Here is a 19,289-nt window from a genome sequence, read left to right as displayed (position 1 = left end):
GGTCCCCAACGCGAGCCTACACGAAGCACCAGAAACTCTTGAAGACGTCCCTCGATATATTTAATAGACTCCATAAAGGCAGTGTCTTCTGGAGTCATTTTCACTCTCCATGCTATCCGCTAGGACGAGGAACAACACTCACCCCCTCCACAAACCCCTTGGTCTGGTCTCCCTGGCCGTCCAGGGCGGTCGCCGTGGTAACGGCGTCTGGCGGACGCGTGGAGGCTGCGACGCTTCCATTGTTGTAGGAAGGGTGGAGGTGTTGGCTGCGCCTCGCGTTGCCTGGAGAACTGAAGGACTCACAGCAGCAAAATGAGTCTCTCCCCAAAGCCCCTCCTTCCTCCTCCCCGGCCACAAAACAAAGGGCGCCCCTTCCTGGTTGGGGGCAAAGGGTGTCTAGTGTCCCATCCAGAACTTTGCAGTGCAGTGAGGGACCCGAGGCGGAATCGGCCCCGAGTTCGTCGGATGTCTTCAGGTAAGACCAACGAATAGTGACCCCTCTCTGCTCTTCACGGTCTCACAGTGAGCCAGGGGCAGAGAACTACTCGAGAAATCAACTCCACATTTCCTAAAATCCTAACAGTGTGTATTATTGGTTCCATTTGATAAATGAAGAAACTCAGAGTCATCTGGGGGCTATTTACTTGGTGCCTGGTGAGTGCACTAGGTCATGCATCCAACGAGGGGTCAGTACCCATGGGTCTCTGGCTCCAAGTGCAGTTTTCTTCCAATTGCACCTCACTTCATTGGAAAGGGAAGAGAGTTCCATGTTCTGGAACCAAACCACATGGTCTAACACAGCACAGTCCAATGGAAACGTAATGTGGGCCAAATGTAATTTAGAATTTTCTGGTAGCCATTTTTTTAATTAAAAAAATCAGGTGATATTAATTTGAATATTTTACTTGACTCATATGTCCCAAATATGATAATTTCAACATACAGTCAATATTTTAAAATTTATTCTGCTTCAGTTTTTAAATTTTAATTCTTCAGTCACACCAGTCAGATTCCAAGGGCTCAATTGCCACACATGGCTAGTGGCCACTGTGAGGCACAGGTCTAGACTTTTCCTGTCTTTCTACTCTTGTGCCCCTCAGCTTGGATGGTATATCTCCTCCCCATTTATCTAATTAATTCCTGCTCGTTCTTCAAATCTTTACCACTTTGACTAGGTCAGTACCCACTGTTACATTGTCTCACAGCACTGTGTCCCCCTCCCCTTGAAGCAGTGATCCATTGTAATTCATCATTATGTATGTAATTGATTATCACATGTCACCCCTACTAGACATAAGCTTCCTTAGGCCAGGGATCAAGTCTGGTTTAATTCACCATCCTGTCCCCAGTAGGGACACTTGATGGCTGTGTGAGGCACTCTGTAAATAGTCATTGAATGACAGAAGGTTGACCTGAACAAAAAGTCTGTCTGACTCCAAGGTCAGTATTGTTTTAACTTGTTTAACATGTTTAAGTTAAAACGTGTTAACTTTAAATCTCAGCTGCCAGAATATGTGCTCCATGAAGGCAAGACATTTCTTCCTCTTCCACTCATCTGCCGCTCGTCCACCGCACTGTGCTGGGCATGGGGTGGATATTCAGGGAAGTTAGTTTTCTCCCTCATCCTTTTTTCCTCCCCAAATAGTGACATAAAAACTTACCATGTTTCAGAGAATACTTAACCTAAAATGGTATGATGAAAAATTCAGAAGGGAACGGAGTATTTTAAACATTTCTCTTAAGAAGCAGAATATTCAATTCTGTCATTAGACATAAGTAATAATGTTAACCTAAAGCAAGAGGCTTCTTAGCAGGGTCCTCCTAAGCCTGGCTTTTCAGAAAACGTGTTGTAGTTTTCCAGTCATGCTGAGGGATGGGTGAGAGGAAAGTGAGAAGCGCTAAAACGCACCTGCCTCCTCTTTACTCTCTTCCCATTGCTTGTGCGGCTAAAAGCTAAGAGCAGGAGGGAGGAAGGAAATAGTACTGACCTGGGCGTGGGCCAGTCTTTCCTATGATCCACCTGACTTGCGACAGCCCAAAATGGAGAGCCTCTTTGAACTAGAAAGAAATGTGGTGAGTGAGTTAAAAATGGAATCAAAAATTGAGTGAGCCTGATTCCTAGGGAGTACTTTGCTTAATGGAGAAAGATGTAGAAGCAAATAATTCTAGTTCAGTATTGTAAGTGCTGGAATAGAGAGTTGAAAGCAGAATCCTGGGCTTCACAGAGAAGGGGTGGTACTGGAGTAAATCAAGGTTTTCCAAAAGATATGTCACCTAGGCTGAGCACTGAATCAAGGGAACAGCATGTACAAGGGCTTAGACGCACAAAGAGCATAGTGTGGCAGGGACCAGGAGGAAGTTCATGGGGCAGGTATATAGGATGCCTGGCTAGGGAGAAGAGGGCCGAGCAGAAGGCGTGAACCAAAGAAGAGGAAAGGAGACTGGCGAAAGGGCACTGCCTTGGTTAATTTTCCCACCAAACTCTACCTTTTCTCTCTCTTTCCACATGTATAAGCTTCTTGAAGGTAGATCTGATCTTTTACTTCATTATAACCAGGCTTATACCACCAGGCTCTGGACACGGAGGATCCACAGATGGTGGTGATGAACTCCCTTTGCCCAATAAGCAAAGACCCAGGAGAGCAGTCTGGCCAGATTATTCCAAATCCAGGAGGAAGAGTAGTGATGGGGCCAGTTTTCTAAGAGGAAGCAGAAAGCCTCAGGTAGATCAGGAACCTCATGCTGACTAGATGGACCCAGTATCATAGAATTACAGCATCTGAGAGCTGAAAAGGGTCTTAGGGACCTAATCCAAATCTCTGACTTTATTGGTGAGGCTCAGAGAAGCCAAGAGATTTGATTGGATTTCTAATTTGGAAACTGGCTTGCTGCATGGTTTGGAACCCCAGCCTTTTCAGCACTCTAGTCTCCTTATTTTTACAACTGGAATATTTAGGGGTTGAGGGGAGGGATCAGCAGATAGAAAGCAAAAAGTATATATGCCTCGAAGTCCTCAGTTAAGAATGAGCTTCTCAGACAAAAGCCTTTATTCCTTGTGTCACATGCACCATGTGCCTTGCCATTAGCCTTGCTTACAAGATGAGCATGGTTGTGCTTTCTAAGACGATTCTGTGCTGTTTGTGATTTCCAGGAGGCTGGAAGAGAGCAAGATCATAGTGAGGAATGAGAGGCTCTTAAAAGTGGAAACTTACCATTTGTCAGTTTACAAGGAACTGGACAATGACTGATTTCAGGAAGATGGATGTCATCAATTTCACTGCCTTGCCAATGGTGCCAGTGGATGAGCACCTGGCTGTCTCACTCATTGCACAGAATGAAATGAAGGATGCCGTGAGGAAGGATCCACAGGACAGTCCACCGTGTATCCTTCCATGCTGCCATCCACAGTGGAGACCAAACAACCTGCTGCAGCGGTATAACCTGGGCTCGAGTCTATAACATGTACCCCTTACTAGCTCATCTCTCATATATTCATTAATCTTTTTCAATTACTTAAGTCCTACGTGTCCTCTAAAAGAATTTGAGCCTGCAAAGGATTGTTGAACTTGAGTTTGTTTTACTAAGATAAGCAAAAAAGCCCCAAAAGAAGAAGTACTGGAAATATTTGTTGAAAGAATGAGGAAGAAGAGGAAAAAAAGTTCTTTTTCTCCCCCATTGTTCTTTCCCTTCTGTCTTCCAAAGAATTATACTTACAGATAGCAACTCAGAAGTCATGTCCAGCCCTCTGCCCTCAAACAAGTTAGCCGAATACCAACTTTTTTTTTTCTTTCCTTTTCTTTTTTTTTTTTTTCAAACTTTGACCTGCCAGCACTTCTACCTGGGCCCAGACTTTGCCCCTTCTGGTATCATCCAGGCTCTACCAACATCTTCCTTCTCTGGCTCTGCCTTCATTGATCCTTATCTCATTTCAGACCCTACACTGTATCCCAAGGTACCCACAGAATCCCATCATTGAAGGACCTTAGAGCCCATCCAGCAAATAAAGACATTCTCAGGTTATAAATAACCCTGTCTTTCCATTTTATATAGAGCTCAGTTACCTTTGAGTCATGCTCCTGCCAGTCAAAGTGCATGTGTCCCTCTGCATTCCCTCCCCTTCCACCCTCCCAGAGGCCCTTCTCAAGATGAGCACAAATCATGATCTGCTTCAGGGTCTCGCTTTCCTGGGCCTTTTTCTAACGTCCCCCCTTTTCTTCTTAATCCCACACGCCTCTCAACCTGGCTAACCCATTTCACTTCCTAAGATTTGTCATGTCCCTCCTTGGCATCTTTATTTGTCAAGTATCCTCCGATTTGTAAAAACACTTGAGGGTAATGGAAGTAAGAGTGAACCTTGCTTTACGTGAAGGCAGTGAGGAGTGGTAGGATTATTGGACTTTTACAAAGGATATATCCTAGACCAATTGAAGCTAAGACAGAAAGAAATGCAAAAGTAAAGAGGGCAACAAGAGGGGCCACTGAACTGAACAGAGATTTCAGGAGTGATAAACAAGGTCTAGATACCCTTGGATCCAGCTATCTGTCACCTGAAAAGTCTGTCTTAAAGGAAGAATCCAAAATATGGACACAGCTCTTTGTGCGACTCTGTACATCACAGCATTATAATTGCAAGAAAATTATACACAACTTAAATATTCAATAGCCAAGGAACAGTTAAGTCTGTTAAGATACGTTGTCTAAGTGGATTTGTATACTGCCATTTAAAATATTATGAAGATTATTTAGCCTTTTGGAAAATGATCATAATAATGAGTGGGAGAGAAGTCAGAGTAGTAATAGAGGCATACACTAAGGTGGTAATTATGTAAAAAAGGATATATGTAATAATACTAGAAGAAAATCTCCCCAAAACCTAACAGAAGTTGTTAGGGTGGTAGCATAATGGAAGATTTTTATGTTTTCCAAGGTATTTACGATATGATTAATTTTTGCTTATCATTTATAAAGGAACTCATTTGAAACAAGATAAAAGAAGTATGAATGTTTGCAAGGAAAATAAATGGAAAAATAAAACAACAACAACAACAAAAATAATTAAGTGGAGACACAGCACAAAAAGGGAGTGAGCCACCGCCTTGCCAGGCTAGCCCCACCCTGTTCTGTTTGTGTGTAATCATTACCCAGAGTTTCCTTAACGGACTTACCCCCCAGCGTGCCTTATTGGCTCCATACAGCAGGTGAACCAGACGATTGCCGAAATAGATCTGAGTCCCAACCCGCTGGTGCACAGCCTGGTGAGTTGTGAGTGCTGAGGCAAGGCTTCCAGGAAGGAAGGAAAGGCCCAGGGGGCTCCTCTATTTGAAAGCACATGTGCACCATAGAAATCTCAAAGATACATATTTTTTAAATTAACCAACTTTATTTTTGAGAGCAGTTCTAGGTTCTTAGCAAAATTGAGCTGAAGTACAGAGTTCCCACAAACTCCTGTCCCCACACAAGCACAACCTCCTCATCACCGAAGTGGTACATTTATTACAATTGATGCACCTAAACTGACACATCACTATCCCCCACAGCCCGTGTTTACATTAGGGTTCTCTCTGTGCTGTACGTTCTGTGAGTTTGGACAACGTGTAATGACGTGTATCCACCTTTGTAGTCGTGTAGGAACACTAGCGTGAGTCATCTGCAATGTCTGTTTGGCTGTCTTGGGCTTTGGCTACAGTGCATTTGATTTTTAACTGCACTTAGGAAATCTGAGGCATAAATCTAGAAATCTCCGAGATATACAGGTTTGAAATGACAGCAACATAAGTCAACCAACCAACAAGTCACAACAAGGACCTGCCCCTCACTGGTTACAAGTGTATTGTTGAGAGGGCCAGTTCCACACTACTCAGGCCGGACAGGCCCTTAACGGCTTGGTGAGTTGACCTGCCTCACTCCAACACATGGTGGCTAGGAGGAGGAGGGTTATGATGTTGGAGATTTACTCTTTGGGGGATCCTGTGTGCTGCAGGCAAGCTTGCTCTCTAACCTGCAGGTTTTTCATCTACACTGGAGGCCACTCATTGGCAATCTGTGGGCCACATCTGGGCTTCTCATGAGTTTTGTTTGCTCCCTTTGGACCGAGCAGTCCTGGCTGCGTCTGCACTTCCACGTGGCCATCATCAGCTGGTGCAGAAGAGCAGGGGCTCCCTTTATCAGAGTACGACATCTCCAGGTCGCCAGAGTCCCCACCACTCCCTACTGTTCCTCATACAGAGGCAAAGTGTTAGTTGCCACATCGCCTTACACTTGGCCTGCTTCACTCATTTACATTACTTTTTTTTTTTTCCATTTACATTACTATCCATGGTTCCAAACACAGTGAGACTCAGACTAGATGAAAACCCAAGTCATTGCTGGCAGTGCAGGTCTATAGACTGGGAGGAACTTCTCTGTGGGTCCTCTCCTACCCTGGTCTTCAGGGCCTGTGCTCTCCTGGCCCTTCTTTCTCATCCCTTCTCTACTTCCTTGGTCTGTCTTAGCCCTGCTTCTTCACTTCCTGCTGTTCAACTCACCAAACCCCCCTCATCCCTCACCACCTGGCATCTTGCTCTCCACCAACTTCCTTGGCCCCCAGCATCCTGACCTGGTGATTTGCTCCACAATTTTTAGCTTCACCCTCATCCCAGCTTTTCTAGTACTGACTTTTGGGATCAGTTGAGCTCGTGAGTCATTTTCTTTTCTTTTTAAAAATTTAAAGAGCAAAGCAATGCATGCTTATTCTGGAGTATTCAAACCATCTACAAGTATATAAGTAAACAGTGAAAGTCACTTTTCCTCCAGCCCTAGTTCCCTCCCTAGAAGTAACCATTGCTAACTATGTGGTGGGTATCCTTCTAGAACTTTCTAAACTATATTTAGAGACATACAACATGTACATTTAGGATTGTTTTCTTTTTTCTTTTCTTTTTTTTTTTTTAATTGGAGGTACTGGGGATTGAACCCAGCATCCATTCAGAGTCAGGATGGGGCTCACGTGACCTGGGGGAAGGGACCCTTTGCCTGTCCTTCCTGCTCCCCTGCCCATGCAGCTGGTCAGGTCTGGCAGAAGCTGACTGCCTGCTGCCACCAGAGCATCCCTGGGCTCCCCTACCCAACCTCTGTTGGCCACAGCGTGTCTGCCATTTATACATCAGAAGCACGCTGATTTGGCTCTCCGAATAGACTGTAAATTCCTTGAGGGCGAGGACACAGAATCATACTTCATTAACTTTGTAATACAGGCTCAGTGCTGGGCTCACGGTTGATAATCAGTGCAACTTGTTGGGTCACTGACATTCATTTTCCTTTCCTTTTTAGGAGAAGTGGGGGAGGAGGAATCAGATCAAGAGAAATCTCTTGAGAGGTCAAGGGTATGATGGTTAATAATAATAACCGTTACCCTTTATTGAGCAGCTCCTATCTGATAGACTCTCTACTGGTGTTTTAAAACACATTCAATTCTTTCTTTTTTCCCAATTATAAGCTATGTTTATTTTCTCGAGAGTCATAACATGACAAAACATTTCACATTTATGTAGCACCTTAAAATTTTCTGAACAGTTTTGTATCTGAGCTCTCTTTATCCACATCATAGCCACCTTTTGAGGTAGGTAGTTCAGACACTATTATCTGTTTTAAATGACTTGTCTAAGGTGTCTGGAGATTATTAATGGTTTTACTAATGCTAGAAACCAGCTATCTCTTTTTTTGTATGTATATATATATATATATATATGTTTATATTGAAGTATAATCAGTTTACAGTCACATTAAATTCCTTATATCTGATCCTTATAAGAGCACTGGAAGGTAGGTATTATTATCCCCTTTTACAGAGATTAAACAAAAGCTTATAACCTATGGAGCCATGATTGGAACCCCATTCCAAATCCTTTCCTCCTCAGAGGTGTAGACAGGAGGAGGGACAGCCTGGGAGAAGGTGGGTAGGAGACCTGTTAGTGGTGACACTCAGGGAGATGGGGTCAGTGACACTGATGGCCACCAAGGCCCTACCAGCTAGTGAGGAGACAGCAAGGCACTGCCGCAAGCTTTGCTCCAGGCATTTTACACATCAGCAGGAGAAATGGCCCAATCCCTGACCCCTGCCTTCCTCTGAGATTTGCTGTAATCCCTAATCCCCCATTTCTTTTTGGTTTTTGAAGGCAATTGAGAAATTTGAGTTGGAGAAGAAGGCTTTAAGAGAGAAAAGTCACGGCGGCTCGGGAGACAGAGGCAAAACTCCTTTCTCATCACCTTGATGGTGTTTTTGTGGGGTTTGGTTTTTTTAGTCTCTAAAATACAATTGAGTTGGAATCTGGAGTTTCAGATGAGGATATTTTTGTCTTCTTATGAAAGAACCTTAAATCTGACCTCTTGGCATTGGGCAAGGAAGGGAGGGGAGACAATACCGTTTCAAAACGACCTGCTATGGGATACTTTGCACCAGGTGCTTTCTTACATATCCCCTTGTAAAAGCTTCAGTATCCCCCCTACCTGTGAGGCAGGTACCACTGAATATATTTTATAGATGCGAGAACAGGCTTGAGGGTAAGGGGACAACTTGCTGAAAGCCACACAGCATGTCTGTGGCAGGTCCTGGATTTGCCCCAGCCTGATTTCAAAGTCCGTGTTTTGTCTACTCCTCCTGACCGCTTCTCTGGCTCAAGTGGTCTAATCGAATAAGGAGGGGATTCGTAGAAAGTCAGCAACGCAGGTGGAATCTAGGGAGACTAATAGTGTGCGTGTCATCTGGCTGCTCGGGTTGAGTGCAAAATCACAGGTATAATTACCACACAGCAGTGGACAGACCCTGTGGTTACTCACATCCTATTTCTCTGCTTTCCTCCTATAGAAAAGAGTCAAAGAAAATCAGAGTATATTTGCAAAGGCTCAGAATCCAGGAATGTCAAATCTTTCATTATCAAAAGGGTAAGGGATCTATTGCTGAGTCTGTTTCTCACCGGTTTCTGCTGGGCATGAAATAGATTTTATTCCCAGGGAGGGATACTTGGCAAGCGGATAGTGATTATGCAGGAAAATGGCAGAGTTCCCTTTTCAAAGAATCTTAAAGTATCTTGCTGTTAGAATTTCTCATAACAGCCTGGAAAAGGTAGAATGAGTGTTCCAGAAGTCATTTGTCTGTTTATTTTCAGAACTTAGAAGATGTCTCCCCTTAGAAACAGTGAGCTCAGATTCAGTTCACACAGAACCACTGTGCTGCACAGCTCCAAGGGGCCCTCTCCCACAGCAGTGCTAGTTCTGTGGTCACTACAGGCCCCTCAGGGAGCTGACTCAGAGGACCTGTCCAGCATCACGCAGCCTGTTGGCGGCAGAGCCCTGCTTCCTGCTCAGATTCTCTTACCTGTGGCCAGACTCTCTCTGCTGTCTGTCTAGCAGCAGTCTGGCCCTGCCTCACCACCACCCCAGTTAAGATTCTCCTAAGCTTGCTCTTTAAACTACCCAGGTCATGTGTATTCACCCTGTAAATGTAGGAGAATATGTCATCGTTTTTCACCTTTTAGCCTAGGAAATTTCCACACAGCATAAAGCCTGATAGTTGATGGTCTGCCCTGAAATTGTCATACTACCTGTGATGGTGGCCGAGAAAATTTAAGTGTCCTGAGCTGACACCTGATCTCCGGTTGTCTGATCCACAGTCAAAGCAGTTACTCACTGAGCTCTTCCATTGTCAATGCCGTAGCCCACTTAGAGAGTAACTCGGTCCCTCAGAGTGTTTCAGTAGGTGCCTTTGAGTGGCGATAATTGGTTTCCTTTTTCTACTTTTCTGTATTTTTACATTTTTATAGTCATTTTATTTTTATTCTAAAAATCCATTTTATGATCTATATTAGGAACAATAGGGATAATCCTATCCTTTGATCTAATATTGCCATTTTGAGAAATTCATTCTAAATAAATAACCTTAAATGAGGGAACCATATGCTCCAAGTTATAAATAGGTAATGTTGATTGGAAGTAATCAATGAGTAGTTAAATTATAGCACATCTTCTTAACAAGATACATTATTTTGAATGATAAATTTGAAGACAGTATAGCAATGTGAAAAATCTGAAGTTAAGTTAATGAAGCAGGACAAAAAATGTGTGCATGCATATGTATATTATAAAATGGTTGGAGTACGTATTTGTATACATGTGTTCAAAGCCTGAAAGGGGAAGCAGAAATAATGTAAATAGGTGTTTGGTAAGGGGTGCTGGGATCCTGAATGTACCCTCATTTTTTTTCAATGTTCTATAAGGTTGTAATATTGTATTATCTTCATGATAAAAATGGGAAGCTATCCTATTGTTTTATACTGTCAAATGAGGAAGACCATTTTCATATTCTTTTTTGCTTCAGAAAACAGCAGATAAAAATCTGCTGGCAGAGCTGTACCGGTATCCACAGTTTGACAGCTCTAGGCCAAACAGTCTTCCGAACGGGGTAGACTTCTGTGACATGGTGGGCAATGTGATCCGGGCAGAGAAAAACACTCTCAGTGGCAAGGTAAGGAAAGCAGGCAGAGCTCACCTCTGATGTCCAGCCAACTTCATGACCACCCATGCAGCAGGCACAGCTGTCCCAGGTTTACACCCCAGGAAACCGAGAGTCAGGGCAATTAAGTTGCTGAGAGCCACGTGGTTTGCAAGTGACTGAGCTGAGCTTAGACCCCAGGCCCATGTTCTCTGTAAAACCTAGACCCTTTCTTTTAGAGCTCTGGTCTCCTGGCTGTTCTGATCATGTGTCCTGTTAGCACAGAATTTGGAGTGCACACCCTCATGATGCTTGTGTCTTATAAATGATATACATGTTCTGTTGTCAGTCACTGTGTTGTATATTGGTGAATTTAATTTTTTTTTTCTTAAAGAGACATTAGTTAGAATATTTTCTTCCTATGCCCCATGGTACCCCATGGGGTGAGTTATCCACCTGGAGAGTAGCGCACACTGGGTTCCAAAACAAGGAAGGGAAAAAGGAAGGAAAGAAGTGAGGGAGAGGGAGGGAGGGAGGGAGAGTGGATTCTAAGGCTCAGAAGAACCTGTGCGTATGTGAGACAACGGTGGCCACTCAGAAGCTGGGGGATGTTTGTGAGGGGGTGTGGAGAGAGGAGGATGTGCCTCATCAGCTCCATTTCCCAGATGAGGAAACTGAGCACAGCCGGGTGCAATAACATTGTTCAGGGTCACGCAGCTAATAAATGAGAAAGCTGAATTAGAATCCAGGCAATGTGGTAACACAAGTCTGCTGTTCACCTGCCTGACCTTACTGCCTCTCTAAGGAAATATGAGGAAAGGTGAAAAAAACAAAACCAAGAGCAGGGCTCAGAGAGCTTCTTGTTAACAAGGGTCACTTGCTTATCGATGCACCGTGCCTTCAGTGTCTATAGGCTTGAAGGGAGCGCCAAGGAATCTTTCCTTTTGCATCTAGGATGAGAGCAAGAGAGGTCTCTGCTCTTCCTAGTGGTGGGAGGAGAGGCAGCCTGTGCGGTGTCTCTGGGGCCAGGCTGCCTGCTTTTGAGCCTCCCGGGCTGTGTAAACTTAGGCAAGAATCCTAACCTTTCGATCCTCACTCCCCTCTCTTATAAACTGGGAATAAGAGTTTCATCTTGCAGCACCTATCACATAGATGGTGAAAAATAAAGTGAGATAAGGAATGAACAGCTTAGCCCAGTGCCAGATATGTGGCAAGCATTCAACAAATGTTACATATTACATAGTAGCTTTGGAGTTCGGACAACGTACAAGACTCAGGTGTAGGGCAATGAAGCCTGAGTTTTCTGCCTCTCTGAGTTCACTGATAATTCTATTCTAATTTGAGAATTCCGTATGCTTACTACTAACTCAGCAGAATTTCATGGTCCAGTGATTTGGCATTTGTATAATATCTCTGTTTGTTGATGTTGATTATTATTGGTTGAATGTAGGTGAGAGCCTGGAGCAGCTGCCGAGAGCTATGGGTTCTGACCCTGGCTCTGCCACTTGCTGGCTCTATTATTTTGGGCAAGTGACTTCAGCAGTTTAGTCCTCGGTTTCCTCATCTGTGAAGTGGAGATAATAACATACACCTTGCATGATTATTGTAGGAGTTAAATGAGAATATGTAAAAATACCTGGCAAGGTAAATAGTCAGCAGTCACTAAAAGGTTAGGTGTTTTTCTTTAAGTTGACTCCAAAGTATGTTGACACCTAAGATGTCTGGTGGGGAGGGTGTGTGATTGGTAACAATAACAAGCCATGGAACATGAGGAAGGGCAGATTTTGAGTGGAGATGATTATGAATCTGGCTGTGGCTCCAGGTAAATTTAAAAAAAAAAAACAATAACAATAGCAATAATAATGTGAATTTTGTTTCTTTTCAAGTCTTTCTGTTCAGGTAGAGAATTAGAGAAGTTTCTCTCTTCTCCTTCTGTAAGAGCCCTGTGGTTGGATAGCTTCTGGTGGATCTTTCATGAGAGGTACCAGGTAAATGCAAATCTGACTGCTTCTCTCCCTTACTTAAGTTATGTTTCTGTGGAGCAAATCTCAGCCTCTTGAACATGGGCTATAAGCCCCTCTAATTCCAGGGACCACCCTGGCAGCACCCATCCCTATCCAGGCCTCGTCCATACTCCTGTGCTATATCCATTGCACAATGTCCTGCAGCTCCCCTGAGCTTTAGGAACCGGTCCATGTCACGTGGTTGGTCAAGGGCAGGGCCAAGAGTAAAGTCAGGACCTCCTGGCTCAGAGTTAGGGTGCTTTCCTCAGCACTCTCCCTCTCTGTGCATGTTTTATAGATCCTATAAAACAAATTAGTGTATTACTTCATAAATAATATGAGGTTAGATACCTTAAGAATAAGATTCCTAAAAATGAGAGAAATACTTAAGATTCTCAGGCCTTGGCTGTTTCAACAAGGGGCCCTAGTAATTCCTTCTCCGTTTTTATTCCTGGTAGCCAAAGAAGGACATCCAGAGTGAGCTGTTCGACCGGATAGCCCAACACTATGCCTTTCTTCTGTTTCATGAATCCAGGTCCCACTATGAGGAGGCTCTCTTAAAAGTAAGTATCAACCATTGTTTAGAAAAAGAATCACATTAGATGGCTATTCACTTCTAGTGCCAGTTTAATGCCCTAAACATTCTTTCCATAAGGGAGTAATTAGTAATTAGTAAATATCTTCATACACTGACTTGTAATGCAGCAGTTACAAAAATAAGGTAGGTCTGATTGGGAAGATGTAATGATATATTTTAAGTGAAAAACAAAGCGATTTATACAACTCTATGTTAGAAAAATTGTATATATATACATATACGTATATGTATGTGTGCCTATGAATAGAAAAGGAAGTCTGGAAAAATATTTACCAAACTCGTAGCAGTGCTTATCTCCAGGGAATGAAGTTATAAGAGACTTCCTTTTCTATTTTATTTATTTCTGTAGTATTTAAATACGCATATTATTTTAAAATTTAAAATATGAATATGGATATATACTTTTTAGTGTGTGTGTATGTATATATGTACTAAAAGGATTGCTAGAAGAAAATATAAGTGAATACATGGTTTGGAGGTGGAGGAAGACTTTCTAAATATGACCCCAAGGAGTTAACCATAAAGGAAAAGACTGATTTAACTATATAAATTATTTAAATTATTACAGTCAAAGTTACAAGGCAAATGAGAAACTATGCAAAAATACTGGTAGCGTATATACCACACAACATAAAAAAGTCTTACAAATCAGTAAGAAAAAATGGACCAATGGACAGAGTACATAAACCAGAAATCTACCGGGTAAGAAATACAAATGGGAAAAAAAGTTCACCTTTAACTAGTCAAAAATACAAATTAAGTCAATTAATACCCCTTTTCATTTGATACCCTTAATCATTTGATACCCTTTTTCCCTGCTAGATTGCATAGATTAAAAGAAGCGTAATTGCCAGGGTTGCAAAGGATATAGGGCAATGGCACTCGGACAGTATGAGTGGGAAGTGAGTTGATGCAGATATGCTGAAAGGCACTTTACTAGTTAAGTGTCTACTTAACTAGTCACTTAGGCTTTCTGTGTCTCCGTTTCATCATCTATAAAATGGGGGTAATAATACCTCTCACACTGAGTTATCCTAAGGATTAAATGAGATGATATTTGTAAGGCATCTGACAAATGACCCAGCACATGATAAGCTCCCAATATATAATAGCTGCTCTAATTACTATTATTATCTCATCTTCTTAGAAGTCAAAATCTAATGTATAGTAAAAGCTGCTTTCGCTCATGCATTCAACAAATTTTTGACTGCCTCATATGTGCCAGACACTGAGCTAGCTTAAAAAATAAATAAAATTATTCTGCGTAATTTGTTACGCAAAGTCTTAGAAACAAGACAGAATCCACCGATGGGACATGTTTAAGTTTTGATATGGCCACTCAGCACAAGATTATGAAGGTCACTATTGGAAAAAAAAAATCCCAGAGAGTTTATGGTAACCTGGAAAAGTGTTTATGTTATAATATTAAATGAATAAAGCCACATATGGATGTATAATTTGAGCTTAACCATAGTGAAAAAGCAACAACAGTACCACCTGTGCACAGAAGAGAAAAAAACAGTAAGTAGGACTTACTGTTACCTCTGGGAGACAGCAAGATGGGTCTGGCAAATGTTCCTTATCATCTTCTGAGCTACTCTTTGGCCAGGTTGCAGAAGGGGCTGAGCCACAGACTACATGCAGAGAGCTGGGGGAGGGGAGGATGCTGGCCAGCATAGCACAGTGTTTGAGGAGTGGTCTCCAGGTAGGGTAAGGAGTCCCCTGAGATGTGGGGCAGCTGCAGGTGGAAATTGCTCCCCTTGTGAACAGGAAGGATGCGTGGCATCGGGTAGAGTTTTATCACAGATACTTTCTGAAGTCAGGGGCTCTGTTCTGGGTGTGGAAACGTCCAGAATGTTGCCTGAGCTCTGCTTGCCCCCTAGAGGTTGCCATCACTTCTGAGTAAAGCCCTGTACACCAGCTTCTGCTGCTGCTTCCCTCAGTCCTGGTTCAACACGCACAAATTCAAGTCTGACATCTGTAACACGATGAGCCTGTGGATCTCAGGTAAGAGGAGGCTGCTTTCTCCTGGGGAAAGCAACTCCAGAAACACGTCTTTCCCCAGAGCCTGGGTGTGTTCCTGTTGCCGTCTCACCCCTTCACTGAGGCAGTTGTCCTTTTCTCTCCTTGGCAGTAAAGAAAGTAAAGTGTGTGGTTGGAGCCCAAGAAGTGCCAATTTTCCTGCTTCCTCAAACATTTGAGCCATCCCTAGTCCCCTTTTGTGCCCGGCGGCATCTGCAGGGAGCAGGTTTCAGTGCTGTAGGTAATCCCACACTTCCATCCCCGGTGCGACCCCAAGTGGCGCAACTGTAGTCCCCCTCTCCCTCCAGCACACACAGTGCCAGTTTGATGTTTGCTTTTCAGTCTCCTTCCCCACTTTCCCCATCTCGAGCTAAACATTTTTTAAGGTCATTAAAAGCAATATTTACTGAGAGGTACCTGTGTACGAGGTACTGTGCTAAGTAAGCACTTTTCACATTCCCCACTGTGCTGAGGGTCTCCAAGATCACTCCCACATTAGGGGATTTGGTAGAACTCACAGGGCTCAGCTTATAGTTGAGTTTATGGCCAAGATTTGTTGTGATGTAGTAAGGAGACAGCCTTTACCACATAAGGGGAAAGATAGGCAGTGTTTGGAGGATTCCTTGTGGTCTCTCCCTCCCGTGAGGGGTTATGCAGAGCCCCCTCCTGCTCTGCGGTGAACACGTAACAACATTGTGTGACGTTTGTGCCCAGAAGCCCATTAGAGAAACAGCACCCAAGGTTTTTACTGGGGGCTGGTCATGTAGACCTTTCTGTCTGTCATGTTCCAAAATGCCAGGAAAGCGAGTGATCAGCATAAACTACATTGTTTTATAAACAGTCTTGGCACAGTGAGCCACTTTTGTCAGCTAGAGAAAAAAATTTCCCCCAGCTTTGTTGGGATGTAATTGACGTATGACACTGTGGAACTTTAAGGTGTACAATGTGATGATTTGGCACAAGTACATACTGTGAAATTTTTACCACAAGCAGGTTAGTTAACACATCCTTCAGCTCACATAATTCCCATTTTGTTGGTGTTGTTTTATGGTGAGATGGTTTAAGATTTACTCTCATAGCAACTTTCAAGTATACAATACAGAATTATTAACTGTAGTCACCGTGCTGTACATTAAATCCCCAGAACTTGTTCCTTCAGTAACTGGAAGTTTGTACCCTTTGACCAACATCTAATTTCCCCCACCCCTAGCCCTGGCCACCACCGTTCTACTCTGTGTTTGTGTGAGTTTGGCTTTTTTAGATTACACACATAAGCGAGATCATACAGTATTTGTCTTCCTTTGACTTATTTCACTTAGCATAAGGTTCTCAAGGCCATGTTGTCGCAAATGGCAAAGTTTCCTTTTTTATGGCTGAATACTATTCTATTGTGTGTATGCGTCACATTTTCTTCACTCATTCATTGTCAGTGGACACTTACGTTGTTTCCATGTCTTGGCTATAGTGAATAATGCTGCAGTCAACATGAGGGTGCAGGCATCTCTTTCAGACTGTGATTTCATTTCCTTTGGCTATATATTGTAAGTGAGAGTCCTGGATCACACGGTACTACTACTTTTAATTTTTTGCGGAACTTCCATACTGTTTTCCATAGTGGCTGTACCAATTTACATTTCCTGTCAGCAGTGCACAAAAGTTCCCTTTTTCCTTACATCCTCGCCAGCATTTGTTATCACTTATCTTTTTGATAATAACCATTCTATGGTTTTGATTTGCATTTCCCTGATGATTACTGATGTTGAGCATCTTTTCACGTACTAGTTGGTCATTTGTATGTCTTTGGAAAAATGTCTATTGAGATCCTTTGCTCATTTTCTAATTGGATTATTTGGCTTTTTTGCTACTGAGTTCTGTAAGTTTCTTATGTACTTTGAATATTAACCCCTTATTATTCATATGGTTTGCAAATGTTTTCTCCCATTCTGTAAGTTGCCTTTTCATTTTGTTGTTTCTTTTGCTGTGCTTTTTAGTTGGATGTAGCCCCTCTTATTTATTTTAGCTTTTGTTTCTTGTTCTTTTGGTATTATACCCCCAAAAATCACTGCCAAGACCAATGTCAGGGAACTTTTCCCCTGGGTTTTATTCTGGGAGTTTTATGGTTCAGGTCTTACATTTAAGTCCTTAACCTCTTTTGAGTTAACTTTTGTAAGTGGTATAAGAGGGGTCCAGTTTTATTCTTTTGCATATGAATATCCAGTTTTCCCAGCACCATTTATTGAAGAGACTACACTTTTTGCCCATTGAGTATTCTTGGCTCCTTTGTTAAATATTCATTGATCATATATGCATGGGTTTATTTCTGGGGCTCTCAGTTCTGTTTCATTGATATGTGTGTCTGTTTTTCTGCCAGTACCATATTGTTTTGATTTCCATAGCTTTGTAATATAGTTTAAAAACAGGGCATGTGGTGCCTCCAGCTCTATTCTTTTGCAAGATTGGTTTAGTTATTTGGAGTCTTTGTGGATCCATACAAATTTTAGGATTTTTTTTTCTATTTCTATGAAAAATACCATTGGAATTTTAATAAGGATTACACTGAATCTATAGATGGCTTGAGTAGTATGGACATTTAAACAATATTATTTCTTGTAATTCATGAACATGGGATATCTTTTCATTTATTTCTGTCTTCAATTTCTTTCATCAGTGTCTTAGAATTTTCAATGTATAATATAGATCTTTTAATTCCTTGGCTCTAAGTTTAATTGTAAATGGGGTTGTTTTATTTCTTTTTCAGATAATTTATTGTTAGTATATAAAAACAACTGATTTTTGTATGTTCATTTTGTGTCCTGAAAGTTTACTGAATTCATTTATTAGTTCTAACAGTTTTTGGTGGAATCTTTAGGGTTTTCTGTATAATAATATCATGTCAGGTTTCCTGAACCATTTTCCAGAAGAAGAAACCAAAGTCTCCTAGAGAGAAAGTGACTCACCCAAGCCTACAAGACCAGAGCAGGGTGGGGCTAATGCTGGAAGCCCAGCCTCCCCGGGACCAGCAGGGGGCGTCTCAGAGGCCTTTGTCTTCCATTTTCTGCCTCCTTTTCACTTTTGCAGAAGTTTTCATTATCACTCTTTGACTCCTTCTTAGGTATATATCCTTGCCCAGAAGGCTATAACAGCTGGGACTACTCGAATTTGGATCCAGAGAGATTCCGGAGAGAAGAATTAATGTGGCAGAGAAACAGACTGCTGAAGGGTAAGGTACTAGCTGGGGACTTTTGTCCCCTTTGCCCCCTGCTGCACCCAGCCACCATCTAGTTGAGTACTGAAATCCTCAGGCCAGGTTCTCTCTCACGTACCCCTAAACTAGCCTCCAAAATGACTGAAATGTTAATGCTTAGGAACTGTAGAGTCAGCACCCCATAAGTGTTGGGATGTTTTATATTAAACAATGGATGCTGGTTATTAGGTGCCTACTATGTACCAGGTGCCAGGTGTCCTTTTTATTTAATCCTCACGGCAGCCGGCTGAAATACATACTAGATCCACTTCACCGATGAGGAGACTAGAGTTCAGAGAAGCTACTTGCCCAGGGCCCACTTTCTTTCTGCACTCAACAGACACGGAAAAAGCACCATGTGCCGGGCGCTATGCGCAGTGAACACTAGAAACACGGAGTGGAGTCAGGCACAGCCCCCGCTGTGCGGTCTGGTGGGAAATTCAGGTCACGCAGTTACACTGCAGTGGCTTGGGTGCCATGACAGGGTGTACAGGGTGCTGAGGCAGCAGGGGGTGGGGTACCCAGTCCAGCCTGCGAGCATCAGTAAGTGGCATTTAAGTTGAGATTTGAGGGATGTGTGCTTTAGGCCAGTGAAAGGAAGAATTGCTGTCCCAGGCAGAGGGAACAGCATGTGAGAAGACCCAGAGGCACTGAAGAGAACAGAGACATTCCTCATGGCAACAGAGAGAGGACTGTGATGGGTAACTAGACAATCCATGGCTAAACCGGGATTCAAACTCAGGACTGTGAAGCCAGAGAGACACATCCTTGGGTTAGAATAAATCTGTATCCTCCAGCTGGGGGGGTATCTGCCTCTTTTTATGGGGCACCCCAAGGATGCAGCAAAGCTTGTCTTTAATGGTCAGTAGGAGCCAGGGGGCAGACAACATCGAGCTAATCAAACTCCTTAGCAACGTCTATGGCCCTTTGGAGGTGGGGCATAGGAGTGAGGAGACT

At 42.8% G+C, this 19,289-nt stretch overlaps 1 protein-coding gene across 1 annotated transcript in view; it reads left to right on the top strand.

Annotated features, from left to right (window-relative positions):
- The first annotated feature begins 19 nt into the window (after positions 1–19).
- FAM227A (family with sequence similarity 227 member A) overlaps positions 20–19,289 on the top strand; it is a 53,281-nt gene continuing 34,011 nt past the window's right edge. Inside the window, exons 1-10 of the mRNA XM_032492272.1 lie at positions 20–475; positions 3,152–3,382; positions 5,173–5,255; positions 8,154–8,223; positions 8,843–8,919; positions 10,352–10,498; positions 12,352–12,453; positions 12,927–13,031; positions 14,950–15,073; positions 18,201–18,308. Of these exons, the coding sequence (XP_032348163.1) occupies positions 3,241–3,382; positions 5,173–5,255; positions 8,154–8,223; positions 8,843–8,919; positions 10,352–10,498; positions 12,352–12,453; positions 12,927–13,031; positions 14,950–15,073; positions 18,201–18,308 (958 nt within the window). The 5' untranslated portion in view covers positions 20–475; positions 3,152–3,240. The remainder of the gene's footprint in view (positions 476–3,151; positions 3,383–5,172; positions 5,256–8,153; positions 8,224–8,842; positions 8,920–10,351; positions 10,499–12,351; positions 12,454–12,926; positions 13,032–14,949; positions 15,074–18,200; positions 18,309–19,289) is intronic.

Source organism: Camelus ferus, chromosome 12 (genome assembly GCF_009834535.1).
Source record: "Camelus ferus isolate YT-003-E chromosome 12, BCGSAC_Cfer_1.0, whole genome shotgun sequence".
NCBI lineage: Eukaryota > Metazoa > Chordata > Mammalia > Artiodactyla > Camelidae > Camelus > Camelus ferus.
Note: the sequence above shows the minus strand (reverse complement) of the source record. Positions and strands in the feature narration are given on the sequence as shown.